This window comes from Chlamydotis macqueenii, chromosome 4, assembly GCF_036417535.1.
Source record: "Chlamydotis macqueenii isolate bChlMac1 chromosome 4, bChlMac1.mat, whole genome shotgun sequence".
Classification (NCBI taxonomy): domain Eukaryota; kingdom Metazoa; phylum Chordata; class Aves; order Otidiformes; family Otididae; genus Chlamydotis; species Chlamydotis macqueenii.
The window spans coordinates 6666912-6682428 of record NC_141559.1 but is presented as its reverse complement, the minus strand read 5'-3'; the positions used below and the strand labels follow the sequence as shown (position 1 = coordinate 6682428).

The 15517-nt window shown below is 41.2% G+C and overlaps 1 protein-coding gene across 2 annotated transcripts in view; it reads left to right on the top strand.

The window, feature by feature from the left end:
- The first annotated feature begins 227 nt into the window (after nucleotides 1-227).
- The window catches only part of TRPC3 (transient receptor potential cation channel subfamily C member 3), a 40534-nt gene continuing 25244 nt past the window's right edge, over nucleotides 228-15517 (top strand). For both annotated transcript variants that reach the window (XM_086746457.1, XM_086746458.1), the window contains exons 1-2: nucleotides 228-519; nucleotides 9363-10134. In XM_086746457.1, the coding sequence (XP_086602583.1) occupies nucleotides 281-519; nucleotides 9363-10134 (1011 nt within the window). In that variant the 5' untranslated portion in view covers nucleotides 228-280. The remainder of the gene's footprint in view (nucleotides 520-9362; nucleotides 10135-15517) is intronic.

Genomic DNA, 15517 nt, shown 5'->3' with positions numbered 1-15517 from the left:
CCTGTCTTTTTCTCGCCTCGCCGGCACTTCCCGGCTCCCGCTGCCGGGCTGCGCATCGCGCCGGCTTCCTGACGGGAAGGCGAGCAGAGGGGCGGCGGTGGTGGTTTTATGGTGAGGGTTTTGTCCTCTCCAGGTGCTCTGGCTCCCGCCGGGAAGGGCTTTCCTTCTCCTCCTCCTCCTCCTTCTGCCTCCTTCCTCGCCGCGCACGCTGCCGGACGAGGCCGGCCGAGAGCGGGAGCAGCCGGCACCACCACCACCGCTGCCTGAGGGGACCCTGACCATGTCAAGCAAGGGCAGGAAGAGCAAGGAGCAGGGGAGAGTGACCTTCCCCCCGCAGCAGCAGCAGCAGCAGGAGGAGGAGGAGGAGGATGGGGCAGAGGAAGAGGAGCAGCAGCGTCGGCGTCGCGGTTGGAGAGGCGTCAACGGGGGGCCGGAGCCCCCTCCGCCACCTCAAAGAGCCGTTAAGACCCTCCGGGAGCCCTACGGCTACTACCCGCCCCCGCCCTTTGCCAGCACCATGTAAGTCGGGCCCGGGGACGGGTTAAAGTGGGTGCTGGCCGGTAACTTCCTCAAAGGAGCGGCGGGGAGGGGACCGATCGACCGACCGGTCGCTGGGTCCCCGGCCAAGTTGTGGCGCTGGGCCCCGGGGGAAGCGGCCAGGGTGCCCCGCTCCCTCCCGCAGCCTCCCCTCTGCCCCCGGCCTGGCCTGGCAGCAAACGGGCGTGACCGGTGCAGCGAGGGGGAGACGAGGCCGGTTGGCGATGGCCTGAGGTGCGAAGATTTCGGAAAAAGTGCCTTGAGGGGACTCTGGGCGCTGCCTGCCCCTGGTCCCCCCCTGTTCCTTCCTCCCCAGCCTCTCGGCTTGCAGATAGGAAGGCAGGCAGGGGTGCCAGGGTATAAGAAATTTCATCTCTTTCCTTCTTTTTTTTTTTTCTTTCTTTTTTTTTTTCCTGGCTACTAGCCTAGCTACAGAGAAAACCTAATTAATTAGCTCAGCTGAGGCTTAAAAGAACCCGCTGCACTATTTTGCGCTAGCAGTGCTAACGCATCCCTTTTATATATATATATTTTTTTTTAAATCTAGGTTGTGATAAAACCAGACTCACCACAGAAATCTAGGGCACCTGTGTGGAAAAGCCTTGGTTCTTGAGATCCATCTTGGTCCTGTTTGATGTTGTCTTTGGAAATTTCGGTTTGTTTTTTTTTTTAAAGATGTGATCTGATACATATACTGACCACGACTAGACTTGCTGCAAGTCTAAAAAATTAAGTTTAAGTAATGTTAACTTTATTTTCTCTGACCAAATGTAGGTTGTCGGTGAATTATTCACTTATTTTTATAACATGCTGCAGTTTAGATAGACTTATCTCTGAGAATTACTTCAGTATTTTGTACTTTCAGGACAATATTTAGTTCTTAATTAAGTATTTTAATTACTAGGTGACAAACACTTTATTTTGAGTTTTAAGATAACATATTCAGCATTTATAGAAGAAGCCTTAATTAAAATCACCTTAGAGACAACTGTAAAGTACAGGAATAATTAGAGTGGCGCTTAGAATGAGGTAACCACAAATAAAAGTGCTTTTTTCCCACCCCAGTGCAGAAATCCTTTGCAAATACCCTGTACCCAGCAATCCAGACTTCAAGTGAAGGAGTCTTTCACACGTGTTTAGCTCTCTGAAAGTTAGTTGTGCTTAAGTTGTCTGTCTAGGCTCCCTCTGTAGTTGACGGGATGAGAGCGGAAATAGCAGTGGGCAAGCCAGCGTAGTCATTAATCTTCTTTTTTTGATTGCCTGTCTTTCTTGGTTCACCATAAAAAGAGCTGAGAGAATTCGTTTTGGACACTTTATTTTTAGATAGCTGAAGCGAGCTCGGATGATTTGTTAGCTATGAGTCCTAAACTTCGGGATCCCTTTTAAATTAGTGTCTTCCTAGAGCAGTTGGTGTATTCCTTTCTTTTAGAAATGGGTATTATGCCACCAGGGACTAAAACTAGGGTTCAGTTTGCACAGCTATAGGGTGTTTGAGCTTGCAGTGAGCTCTGTCTCTTGGAATTGCTTCCCAGTGCTTCTTGTCATCCTGTCCTGGGAATCTGTGACAGCAGTGATTGCAAGCCACTGCCCCGTGGACTGACAAAAGTGCTGTCATTAATCAGTGTGTTAGGAATGTATTGAACTGACAGAGCATAGAGATAGAAGACCCACAACTACTATTTCTTCCGTCATGTGTCCGTGTTCACCCTCAGCATAGCAGTGGGATTTTTCTCCTGGAGTAACAGTTTGTGTTTGGTGCTAATGCCTAAAATCATAGCGTATGCTAGTGAAATAAATATGAGTACCAGTTTGCTCATGATGCGCTCAGGTTGACACATGTAAGGCTCTAGTATGCACAAAGTGAGTATGAGAATCCTTGACTGGAAGAATTTGTAGTCTAAATATTCAGTAGTGACAAACGGTGCGAGGGGAAAGAGGCAGGAAGATGTGAAGTAGTTTGCACAGGAGGATGTGCTTAGTTGGTATTTGAAATGTCTTGGCTTTGAAAGCTGTAGCCTGTGCAAGATACCTGTCAATGTACAGCTAGCTCCCTCCTGCGCCAAGTATCTCTGGAAAAAGTAATTAACCTCAGGTTCCCACTAAGACTGCAGGCTGGATGCAATACTTGTTTCACAAGGTACTGTATGTCCCAGGGGGAAAAATGTGGACAAAATGTGTAAATTAAATGTAGTAGGCATTGGATGCCTGATTTCCTGAGTCTCTCTGAAAATCATAGCTCAGTTTCCTGAGTGGAATGACAGGACACAAGTAAAGGACTGAGTGTAAAAGGGGCTTTAAAATTCTTTTTGCTGCAGCCCTTTCAACCCATTTTTTTCCTGGTGAGATGTTTTCCTTTTGCTGTGTGTGCATAGATGCACTGCTATCATCAAAATGTTGTCTTTTTCCCACAGGGATTCAGATGGTTAATATTTTCTGTTGAGGAGTTAGTGAAGAGTAAATGGTAGGAAAAAACTCCGCATAGTTTGTGGGGCCGGAGGGGAAGGAACAAAGTAAGGACGTGTACACCTCCTCCTGATATCTCATTGTATTTTGTTCCATTTTTTGACAAATTCTTTCCAGTTTGGAGCCAGAACTTCTGCGAGCTGACATGAGGGCATTTTGGATGATGGATTATGTCATTTCAGACCAGTGGGAGAGTATAGACCCGAGTCAGATGTTGCAGCTGGCGTGATTTATGTTCTGCTGTTCAGCTGAATTAGCCTCCCTCTTCTGGAAAGCCCAGGCAGTAGTAGTTCACAGAAAGGACAAGGAAGCTCTCACTTATACATTTTAGATTTGGTGCAGGGATTCCCAAATCGTGGGGAACATGCGCAAGCTTCCATGCAAACATCCATGAATGTGACACTACTTTTACTGGCAAGGAAACAAATTTACCAACATACTCTCTGGCACGTGGCTGCAGCAGAGATTCGGGAGAGGCAGTGAGGCCGGGGCAGTTGCCCCTCTAACACTGCTGGTGGCCCCGCTCAGGGCCAGGAGCTTCGACCTCACATGAACAACTCATTCTTTTCCTGTGATGGTAACAAAGCAAGCGTTAGCTTAGTTTAAGAGATCTCAAGAGTCGTGAGCTAAAATGCTGCTCATGTGTGTGCATATATGAGCACTTACTTTTGGGAGTAAGGCAATTATAATTCTTTAATTTGAAAACTGGGCCCTCGGAGGTTGCTTTTGGCAGAACAAGAGACACAATCCTCGTCTCTCGTGCAGCTCACTCCAGTGTTGCTGCTTTTAAACGTGTGTGCGCATCGCTGTTTCCGTGATGTACTTATCTGATCTGTCTATAATCACTGGACTGCATTTCCTTTTCAGAGCTAGGATAGAGTCAAGATCACTGACGTTGTACTGCAGTTTAGCAGCGGGGTAAACTGCTTGTAAATTGTTGATGCCGTCTTTTATTGCATTTCATAGTTCAGGGACAATAACAGCCTGTTCTTCTGTACAAATGTTAGAAAATTGCTCTATGGATCTGGGAAGGCCCAAAATTAAACCTCTGTTTCTCCAACTTCTCTGTTTTTCTTATACAGTTTGCAGTGTTAAAAAATAGGCTTAGAAACAAGATTATAAATCTTTTGAATTGCTGTTGATAAGATAGTGAACGGCAGAACACAGGAAGTTCTCAGGTCAAGTGCTTGTCCCGGATTTCTGTCCTTGTGCTGCAATTCTGAAAGTTTGAACCTGTAAAGGGATGGGTAGGCTAACGGAGTAGAAATCTGTAATTGAAACACTCCATGGTGGAAACGGAGGAATCATCATACTTATTCCAGTCCTTTGCAGTTGCTGTGCTGCTCAGATTTCTAGCCTTATACATAGGAGTAACTCTGTCAGGCAACAATACCATGTGGTGTAAGGTCGTAGTAAATGTGATGCGTACAAGACACAAGTGGCCATTGCTTGTTTAGTGGAAATTTTTTTAAAGTTTTTTTTAGTTGCACATATGAAGGCCGTACACTTTAGATGAGACTATTTAAGGGAAACATAAATATATTATAACATAGGATAGGTTTTTGTGTCTTACGACATTACCTGGTTTGTAACAAACCAGTCAGTTGTTCAGCGTGTACAGGACATTACTTGATCTGAAAGCTTGTGCTACTTATCGTTAGGTAAAGGTCTTGGAAGGCGATATGCTCCTTTAGGAGCCGTGGCCTCACTAATGTCAGAGTTCTGCTGCAAAGCTGAAATGGAGATGCTCTGCTTTTGTATTATTCAACAAGGGGCTTAGGGTCCTGTCACATCTTGGTGAATTGTTCATCATCTTATAGTGAATTATGTTCATTTACAGCTATCCCTAAGTTAGTGAGAGTTTGCCTAAGTAGGAAGCCGTGAACTATACTTAAGCTGAGAAATGGCTAATAGTAGCAGTATAGTTAGGAAATAAATCTTGTAACTTGAGACTATCCTTGTTTTATACTGATGAATGGGTGATTCTGAAAGTTGGTGTACGTTTGCTGAACTTCTTCCTTCTTGCCGGTGAAGCTCTTCAGTTCCTCGAAACAGCTGCCTACAGTGAAACATGTCCAGATGTTAACTGAGGTACTTCAGTTGACATGATTGCTCTTTTCCAATTCCATCTTTCTTATTTGTCGGAGCAGCAAACAGAGGCTTGAGGCTTTGTAGACCCCTTGGCCACTTATCTGCTCTGAAATGTGAAAAACAGTTGTGGAAAAAATGGAGGGGCTCAGCTGCTGCTTCTTGGTAGCCAAAGGGGACTAAATTCTGTCCTCTCACCTTCCTGCTGCAAACCACGCAGTGTAATTATGCAACCTGTGTGCTGGGACTAGAACTTACTTAATGTCACGGTGTATCTCTGCTGAAGAATTAGCATAAAATAGTTGGGCATTTTCTTGCTTGGTGTTCTTGTGGATTTTTTGCCATGCGTTCTGCAGATTTTTAATTTTTGGTGTTCTTTCAGCTATTGGGAACTGTTGGGAAGAGGAGCATCACAATTCCCATCTTTCCTTCCCTCTTAATGCAAGTTGTCAGCTCCTTACAGAGTCAAGGTTGAGAATATGAACTTTAAAGGCTTAGGAAATAGAACCCAGAGAATACATGCACACTGAGTTCTATTTTAACCATATTTTAAGCCCGTCTGATGATATTTAAAGATGTGACTTGAGGTTTTGTTGTTTTGATTAATTCAGTTGGCAAATATTATATATAAAGTGAGCTGAAAATGGTTAAATAGTTAGAACTAAAATTTTAACCATTTTCTTCGTGCTTCAGTATAGCATAAAAGTATTCACTGTAAGAACAGGAGAGCAGAAAATGGAATAGGAGACCTTGTACCTGATGCTTTTTGCATGCAGTACTCTGACCAGAGCTGTGCTGGCTTCAAAGTCTTTGAATTTCCTAAGGGAAGAAGAGAGGTGTGGAGGAACCTAACAGTCTTCTGGCTCTGTGGTGCTCTACAAGATGTTTTGCTTTTCATATTTTTGGGAGGTCTTGACAATATTTTAGTCATTAAAATACCAAGCAATTTTCATCTTTATTTTGAGAAGATGCTGCAGTCACTTCAAATATAACATTTTTGTAACAAAATTGATAGCTAAGGATATCTTCCTTATTGGGAAGATATTCTAATGCAACAGCTTTGGAAGGGTATATCTTTCTTTACAGAAGTCAGATGAGTCACCCAGTCAGACAGTGGGTTTTGAAAGAAAGATAGATAAACCAGAAAATAAGTGTCATATTTCAAAATATGCTGAAAAATTATGCTGAATATACAGGGAGAAATGTATTGTTGTGTGTTTCATAAAAGATAAATGAGATTCGGGATGGCAGTTTAGAGTCTTCTTAAATGAAGAAGTCAGCATGAGTCAGTTTGTTCTCTGTCTTTTTTACCTTTTTAATACACATACTTTTTTTTTTTCTTAACATTACAGTAAACAACTACATTTCTGTAGCTGAATGTTTTTAGATGTGGAGGAAGGATAGAAACATAACGATGTAGCAGACAGTAAGATCTTGTTTAGAATGTAACCATGAAAAGACAGTATTTCTAGTTTTACTTTAGATTTTGTTGGGGAATAAGGGAGTAGCATACTGTGGCTGCTCACCACGTGCACTGTGGGCTCAAATCTTTCTATCTGAGTGCTCCCAAATGTGAAATATGCCTGAGCTTTAAGACATAAAATCAATTCTGTGTTTGACAGAGTCACAAATCCTCTCTATTATTCAGCCTTTTTCATAGACTTAAAGTGGTACAGAAATGGAAAAAAATGGATCCTGTCGTGTTCAGCACAGCAGTTTTGGCACATATTTCAAAAAAGTGAATATCAGTTAGTATTGCTTATACCGCAGTGCCACCCAGGTCATTGCTGGGAGGCCAGAAATACCAGCCACAGGAGAAAATGTGAAAAGATCAAATGCTTCATGCCAGGAGAGACCTGCCCCTGGTAATACGTATTACAGTCTCTTCCCTCGGTCTGCAATGGAACTGCCCATTTGTGTTAATGGAAATGTTCGGAGCATGGACTAGCTTTTATGATGTTTGTAGCTGTGATAAAGTGATTAAGACCTTATGTTTTGCTGAATTTATTACAACTGATGCAGATAGCTGGAAGGCCAGAAGTATTCTTGCAACCTGAATGGAATTAGTTCTGCCCGATGAAAACCGTTAGGGCTGACACTGCTGCGTATGGGCAAATCCCGTGATGTCAACAGGCGTATTTTGTGCCGTGGTAATGTGGCTAAGCTCATTGTTGAAAGATGACAAATGCACAAAAACACAACCCCACCTGTGTGGATTTGAGCCTGCAGCAATTGGGATGTGCAGCTTTTGAAGCTACCCGTGCGGGTTCCGCTACGTTCACTTAAACGGGTAGTCTTTGTGTGTGGCATTTTTCCCTTGGTTCTGTCCTTTCACAGGCTGATGGGGGTTTGCTTAAAAAGGGCTGTTTAATATTTTGTTTTGCCCTCAGGATTCATTATGTGGACCCACGTCTCTCCTAATGCACATTAGCTGGCTTTTGCACTGAGGGTAGAAGAATTAATTTCCTTTTCAGTTTTTCTGTCTGGCCTTTTACTCTTGTATCTGAGTTTTTTTTCTGAGGTGAATAAATTAATTTTCACAATGCTCCTGTAAAATGGGAGCTAATTGTTAGATTTTTATAGATTAAAAAACAGAGGCACATAGGACTTGAGGACCAAATTTGAAATTTATAAGGCCTGTTTGTCTCTATGTAGCATATCTGTAGTGTTATATGCATTCAAAGCACATCCTCCATTAACACAGATATTGTTTATCAGCTGCACTGGTGTCTCTGTGCCCATCAAATCAGCTCAAGTGATCTCTATCCCTTGAACTAATGGATTAACTGATAGCAGCTGGAGGCTGTCTTGCTCGATATTGAGCTGGACTACAAAGGAAAGGGAGATTGCTGATGGGTTTCACATTTATTTGCAGATGACACTGAAGGAAGGTTATGGTATCCCAAGTACCTTTTCGGGCCTTTGGCCTCTGCTCTGGCAGGCATAAATGCTTCTGTTTTTCCCTCAGCTGTGACCACTTTAGCCTGATCTTGTATTATGTTGTTTCAGACCTCTCCAGGCAGTTGTTCCCTGTTTTTTTTTCTCCAGCTAGGTAGTGTCTGCTCCTCAACCTCTCATCCTAGGTCCATTTTCTTTGTATCTCCTAGTCTTGTTTCTCTGAACCTCCTCTCCTCTCTGAAGTTACCTTACCTAGCTAGATCCAGCTCAGCACCTGATCTGTCTGTTCTTTCAGCCCATTCCTGTTTGCTTCCCTCTGCTCTCACTGGTTCATAATTCCAGTTTCAGTGTTTTCTGAATTAGCTTGCTTACCCTTTCTTTTCTTCTGTTCCTCTTCTCTTTTCTCCCTCTTTCTGCTTTTGCAGCGAGTTTTTGAGGGGAGTTCACAGCTTGCCCAGTTCTCAGTTCCCTTTCCTAAACAACTTCAGTATCCTACGCTGAGATTTCCTCTCTCCAGTGCAGCCTGCCATCCCAATTTTAATTCAATTGCTCTTTGGCTGTCCTAAGAATGCATGAGGGCTTTCAAATAAATAAATAAATAAATACTCTCATATAATTACATTAAGTAGCTTCTTCTCTCCAGCTTCTGGAAGGGTAGATGTGTAGTAGAAATAGGCTCAACATCACCCAGAAGTCCAGCTGGAGTGAGAGCTGATGCCCAGTGTCTGGAATCTGTGAGTAGTTTAGTTCCTAGCATCCAAAAAGTCTATTGAACGTGCATAAACTCATGTTTTTCAAAGACCTATAATATGACCAAATTAACTTGTGAGTAGAATCTTCCAGGTTTGGTTAACACTTCTAGTAGTAACACTGGAAGGCATGAGATGAGGCTTCACTGTGTATTGTGTGGCAAGACGTAAGGAAGAAAACTTGTTTTCAGCTCTCATTTATGTGAACTGCACCATGCTAAGCATAAATACTGCCCTCTTCAAAGCATCACCTTGAATGGCTCTGGTGGATAGTACTCAGTACTACTGAAAGTGGTATAGTAGATGTGTTTTATTTTTGTCTGTATACTGAAGTGAGTTGGGAGGGATTTCTAAAGAGTAGTGGATGTTTTACACTTGAAAAAAAAAAAAAAATCTTGACCGTGTTAACAAAGCAGAAATGGCCGGTGGCATTGAACCTGTAAGTGGCTTCAGATTGCAGGCAAGCAAATGTGAAAACAGAAAGGTCGCAATAAGGAATACTTCTCGTCAATAGATGGGCAAATGACAAGGGACAAAACAAGTAGTCATTTTTGTAGCCACAGGAGAGGTGGAAGCTACAAATAACCAACACAGTGAAATTCTGTTACCTTTTTGTTTCCTCATTAGGTACATTGAAGAAAGTCCATCTCTGAGACGTATGACTATGATGAGGGAAAAGGGAAGGCGACAGGCCATTAGAGGCCCAGCATTCATGTTCAACAACAGGGGCACTAGTCTTACAGCCGAAGAAGAGCGCTTTCTAGATGCAGCAGAGTATGGGAACATACCTGTGGTGCGTAAAATGTTGGAGGAGTCAAAAACGCTGAACGTCAACTGTGTTGACTACATGGGCCAAAACGCCTTGCAGCTTGCTGTAGGGAATGAACATTTGGAAGTGACAGAACTTCTGTTAAAAAAAGAGAACTTGGCACGAATCGGAGATGCCCTGCTGCTCGCAATCAGCAAGGGCTACATTAGGATAGTGGAAGCAATTTTGAATCATCCTGGGTTTTCAGTAAATAAGCGACTGACTCTGAGCCCTTGTGAGCAGGAGCTCCAGGATGATGATTTTTATTCCTATGACGAAGACGGTACCCGCTTTTCTCCAGATATCACTCCCATAATTTTAGCTGCCCACTGCCAAAAATACGAAGTCGTGCACATGCTATTGATGAAAGGAGCAAGGATAGAAAGACCTCATGATTATTTCTGCAAATGTAATGACTGTACAGAGAAGCAAAAGCATGATTCTTTCAGTCACTCTAGGTCAAGAATAAATGCATACAAAGGACTGGCTAGTCCGGCTTATCTCTCCCTCTCCAGTGAAGATCCAGTACTCACTGCTCTAGAACTCAGCAATGAACTTGCCAAGTTGGCCAACATTGAGAAAGAATTTAAGGTAATGGTGTTTTGGTGTTTCTCTCTGTTGTCGTTTTAAAGTTGCTGCTACTTCATTATGTCCTTAGATGCTTGAAATTAGTTCCTGTGTCTTTACTTTTTCAATTGCAAATACTTTCATTATATTTTTTGTCTCTTTTGTTTTTGATTTTTGAGTTTTCAATATGTAAGCCTTTAAAAAATAACTTTTAATGAAATGAAATTGCTTTTGCACCTACTGCGTATGGAGAAAATTGGAGAAAGGGACAGTGTGTATTCTGATAACCTTGCAGCAGATGGAGAACAATTTTGGTTGCTGTAGGAGACAAAGATCATTTTTTTAGTTACAAACACTGAGTAGCGTAAGTGCAGAAAGCAGAAATGTTATGCTTTTCTTGAGCATACTGCAGCATTGACCTTATTCCCTCTGTTTTATTTGTAATAGTTTTGAATGATGTCTCCAAATTGTTAAGAATAGAGAGAGTGGTTTTTTTGATGCGTGTTTTCACAGTGTCACTTGTTCAGAAATAGACTGATTACAGACGCAGGTTCTGTTATCTGGGTTTGATCTGTGTCTGGTGTAGTATGTCAATGCCCTGCCTTTTCTATGTATTTCAGCTTCTCCATCAAACAATTAATGGCTTAGTTAACTGTTGCTCATAGTTTTTGGTTTTTGTTTTTTTAATGATTTTGCACTTCTGTTGAATACCTTGAAAAGTACAGTAACACCCACTTTCCTCCTTGCCGCTCCCCCCCACCCCATGAAAAAAAAATCATCACACTCCTGTAGACTGCGTGTAATAAGATGAAGCTTGGCTTGGAGAATGACAGATTGTTCTCAGCAAGTAGTGATATTAACAGCATTGTATCTAGTTTTAGTGAAAAAATTAATGGGCTTCTACAGCGTCAGTGTTGGGTACCACTTGTTTGTCTAATATATTAATAAATGATCTGAGAGAAGCAAAAAATGCTTTAACCTTTTCAAAACAAGAGCAAGCGTCACTAACACTGTGGAGTACTCAGCGGAAATAAACAACAACCTGGAGAAATATAGGCAGAAGTTAATAAAGTGAACTTTGCTAGAAAAGAAAGAAACAGTTTTAGACTCCTGAGAAAGAATAGCTCCAGATATAGCTGAGTGAGTTAAAATAGAATTTTAAAATAAGATTTCAGTGCTGAGAAAGATTGATGTATTATACCACACACTAGTTACATCAGCTTAAACCTTTCCTCTGCTTCCTTTGCTAAAGGAACTCCTTCACACTATGCTAGGTATTGTGTAATTTGGCAAATAGACTGAGTACTTCCTCAATGTATGTATTCAGGAGTGTAGGAAAAATGTCTGATTTTCCTTTTTCCTCTGCTGAAAAAGTGTTGACCTGGGAAAGCTCTTTGTGAACATGAAATTGAAGAAATAGAGAATTTTATCTTGTGCACAGTGCCTGGTGGCTTGTGTGCTTCACACAGTGAATTGCAGTTATGCGCCTCATTTAGAGACCATTCTAGAAGGTAAAATCTCCGGTGTGTATAACTCAGTCCTATTTATCATTGATTCCTTTTCAACTGAGCCAACAACCTGAGAGCCATAGGGTATCCAGAATCATGTGCCCAAGGTGGAGATTTATTGGTTTTGTGAATAATGCTTTGATGTTTGTGGTACAAACATTTTTTTTCCTTTTTTTTTTTTGTCTCCTGCAGTTTCTTAAAGACAACTTTTCTTCTGGGTTGGCACCTCAGAAACTTTACCATACATCTTTTTCTTTGTGATACTGCGTACAAATGTTGTTGTTATTCCCGTGTTCAGAAACACTAGTGGGCTTAGGGACTTGATTTAATTGGTATGCAACTCCCTAGGAACCCAAAGTACAATCTCTGCCACTCAAAGCTAAATTAAGACAAGCTGTGTCATGTTTTTGTAAGAGGAGAATGTAGGTGATTAGAACTGAATAGAAAAAATTTAGTAAAAATATAAAGTCATGGGAAGCTCCCATATCATAGGTACTAAAACCATGAATACAAATTTTGTCAAAAAATAAATAGCTTGACATTTTGGAGGAGAAAAAGCAATGGTTTTTTTTGGCTAGAGTTCTCAGTTCAAACCAGAACGTTAAAAAATTACTCCAGTTTTTAAAATATTAAACTGTCACAGAATAAAGTATTCTGGTTTTCAACTTTTTTTTTTTAATTTTTCTCAACTGTTTAGCCTCTATTCATTGATATTTTGGGATGCGTAAGAACCAAAGAAATATAATATTTTCACAAATTTCACTATTTTTGATAGCACTTACATGGTTGCTGTTGTTGCCAGTTGTATAAGGTAATTCAGTTTTGGCACCTACAGTAGAAATTGTTCTTGGCTCCTTGCTAGCGTGGAAATTCCAGTTTCTCATCAAAATCAAAACATTCCAGTGAAATAATTATTCTCTTAATTGACCTCACTTCTATCTTTTCTCTTTCTGATTCTTAGGCGTCTCAAGGTGTTCTTTCTGTTTCTACCAAGCCTGGTAGGAGAGTTGCTTGTTTTCCTCTGGTGTCAATGGTTGGGTGCTGTTCCTGGGGAGAAGGGGTAATGCGGGAGGGAGGAGGAAGAAGAAGAGGCAAGGGATTTTTTTAGCATCACTGTTAAACCAAGTTCAGGAAGGGCTGAAATGGCACAGCTATGGCTGTCTCCACTGAGGAGTATCGTGGCATGGATGCAATACGAGATGTCGCACTGAGAGCTTTAGAGGTAGATCATGGAGAAAGCAAGCAGCGCTTCTGTGTCTTACAGAAGTCCGAGCGAGAGCTTGCCACGTTTAATGTAAGTCCAATTTGTAACGGTTGTTCAGTGCTTTCTTTTCTATAGGCATATCATCTGAACGTGTTTCGCTAATGACTGCGTGCTTCGTCATGACCCAGAGGAGAAGGCTTCTAGTCCAACGTTCGCACTTCCAAAGAGGCAGAATAGACTTCTGGTGCACTCTGCTTTAGGATCATCATTGGAATTGCTTAAGTATTCCAATCAAATTCAGTCTGTAGCACAACACTGAGCAGATTTGTTTCAGGGTAAAGAAAAATGGACAAAAAAGTTCCTCTCCCACAAAAAAAAAAAAGATAAATCTGTTTAAAGGGACTTTTGGTGATATTCATTATTTATTCTTAGTATCTATGGTACATTAAGGCCCGTAGCATTTCCGTGCACGCTCCTGGATGTGGAGCACTCATACAGAAAGTACTTTTCTAGGTCGTTTTCCCACATGGAAAGAATATAGAGTGAACCTGTTTAAAAGCACCTGAGGGGAAAGCTTCCTCGTAAACGCTTGCTAAATTGAACCCTACATCTCTTGCATATGCAAAGTCCAGTCTGCTTTTGTCATTTATGATTTACACTGACAAATTCTGATGTGTGTGTGCAAACCAGAGTTTGCACAAGTGTATTAGAAATGTGGGAAGGTGGCTTAGGACATTCATTCATGACAGTCAGTTCCCTGTGAATATTAAAAAAAAAACTTAATAATTACACTGATTTTTAGGTTTTTTAATTTGCCCTTCAGAAGTAAGGAGAAAGAATTCAAAGAAACCAGTGAACCTTCATTTTTCCTGGAAGATACAAGACACATAGCTAAAAATAAGTACTGAAAATTGGTAAACATAGATGAGGAAACTGAAGCCTTAAGACCATTTCACTCTACTTCTTTTTTTTTGTCCTCAGGCTTCCTTACTTCCTACTCCTTTGTGAAATCCTTGTTTCAAGCATCTGTTGCTCCTTTTGCTCTTCTTAATTTATTTTATTGTAGTTTCTTCTTGACACCATTACCTCTTTTTGTTCTTTTCATCCACTTGTCATCTTCCCCTATTTTCTTCTATTCAATTCCCTCTTTGGATTTCTTTTTTTCTTGTCTTCCTTCTAACTGCTCACCTGATTTTCTTTACCTTTTTTTTTTTTTTTTTTTTGTCTTCTCCTTCTTCTCTGTGTCTTCCTCCCTTTAGGTTCTTTACAGCATTTTCTAATCCTGGTAAAGTGTGGCTGACTTGTCTGAACATGCTGGTGACTCCTCTTTAGGCCTTGAAACAAGCTAAGGGAACAGCAGAGATTATCAATGCCTGGCTATCAAAGCAAAATACTTTGCAATACAAATCTTCCCAATTTTAATGTTTTCTTGTTTTTCTGTTTTTAGCAGACCCTGACCACTGTGGCTGCTGTGGGTTATTAAAGTTAATTGATACTTACCCTCCTCCCTGAGAACTTAAAAACTGGTACTGCTCAGTGATGGGACAATTTCTGGCAGTTGGAACAGCTGGTGAAACTTTCCTTTGGAGTCACTGTAGCAAAAAAAACCAGGACAAGGTAGCTAGAAAGCCACACGATAGTCTCTGTATACCAGCTTTGAACTAAATGCTGTCCTTTGTAGGCGAGCTCAATTCTCCCAGTAGAAATTGCGCTAGCTGATATCGTGTCAGAATTTGGTCCATCATAGCAAGGATCAAAAAGATCGTAGTCTCGCTTTATGTAGGATAAATCCCTGTTCCCAGTTTTGCTAAAAGCTCCTACTGAAACCAACGGAAGATGTGGACGTGCATCTAAAAGCGGAATCTGTCACTGTTCCAAATAAATTTACATAGTGTTATCTCAGCTGAACTAACAAAGAGTGTTCAAGCTTGATCTACATTTAGGTCCAACGTTTAAAAGGACAGGGCCCAGATCCATAATCATTAGTGCAATTATGTGCTTGATTTGCATATACAGTTCCTGCAGTTATATGTGCAAACTGACTATATACGTGATCTCAAAAGGACCATTTAGTGCATAATACTCAAACATAAATCTCTAATTGCCTATAATACGGGTGAACTGGTTACTTACAGGAATATCCCTCTTGTGTAACAGAAAACAGATATTTCCATTTTGCTTGACTGCATGTGATTGCTTAGTATAAATTTTCTTTGGAATGGTTAAAAACCTTACGGGTGAAATCGGCTGAAAATTTTTTGTTCATACGCTGCATTGTTTGCACGCAGATTGATATGTTCTTTGTACAAATTCTAGATGAACTCACAAGGTAGTCTTTAATGTTATAAGTGTGAACAGAATAAGCAGAGTTGGGCAGGCTGAGATGTGTGCCAGAGTCCTCAGAAACTGCTCGGGAGATACAGTTCTGCAATTCCCATCATCATCAGTTGTCAGTTACGTAGCGGTGTCAGCTGTGGTACCTGTGAAATGCAGAATACAGGCTGATACGTCTGATGTTACAAAGATGTCTGTGTAACCATTAATTTTTTTTTGAGAGAGATAATTTGAGATGATATAGCCAGTAAAACCAGCTGAGTTAAGTTGTGAATTCATTGAAGAAGTGCTTTGTTGATCAAGGAAGCAGATTCCCTCTATTATGATGAAAAATAGGCAAAGAACCCCAGTGTATAAGCAC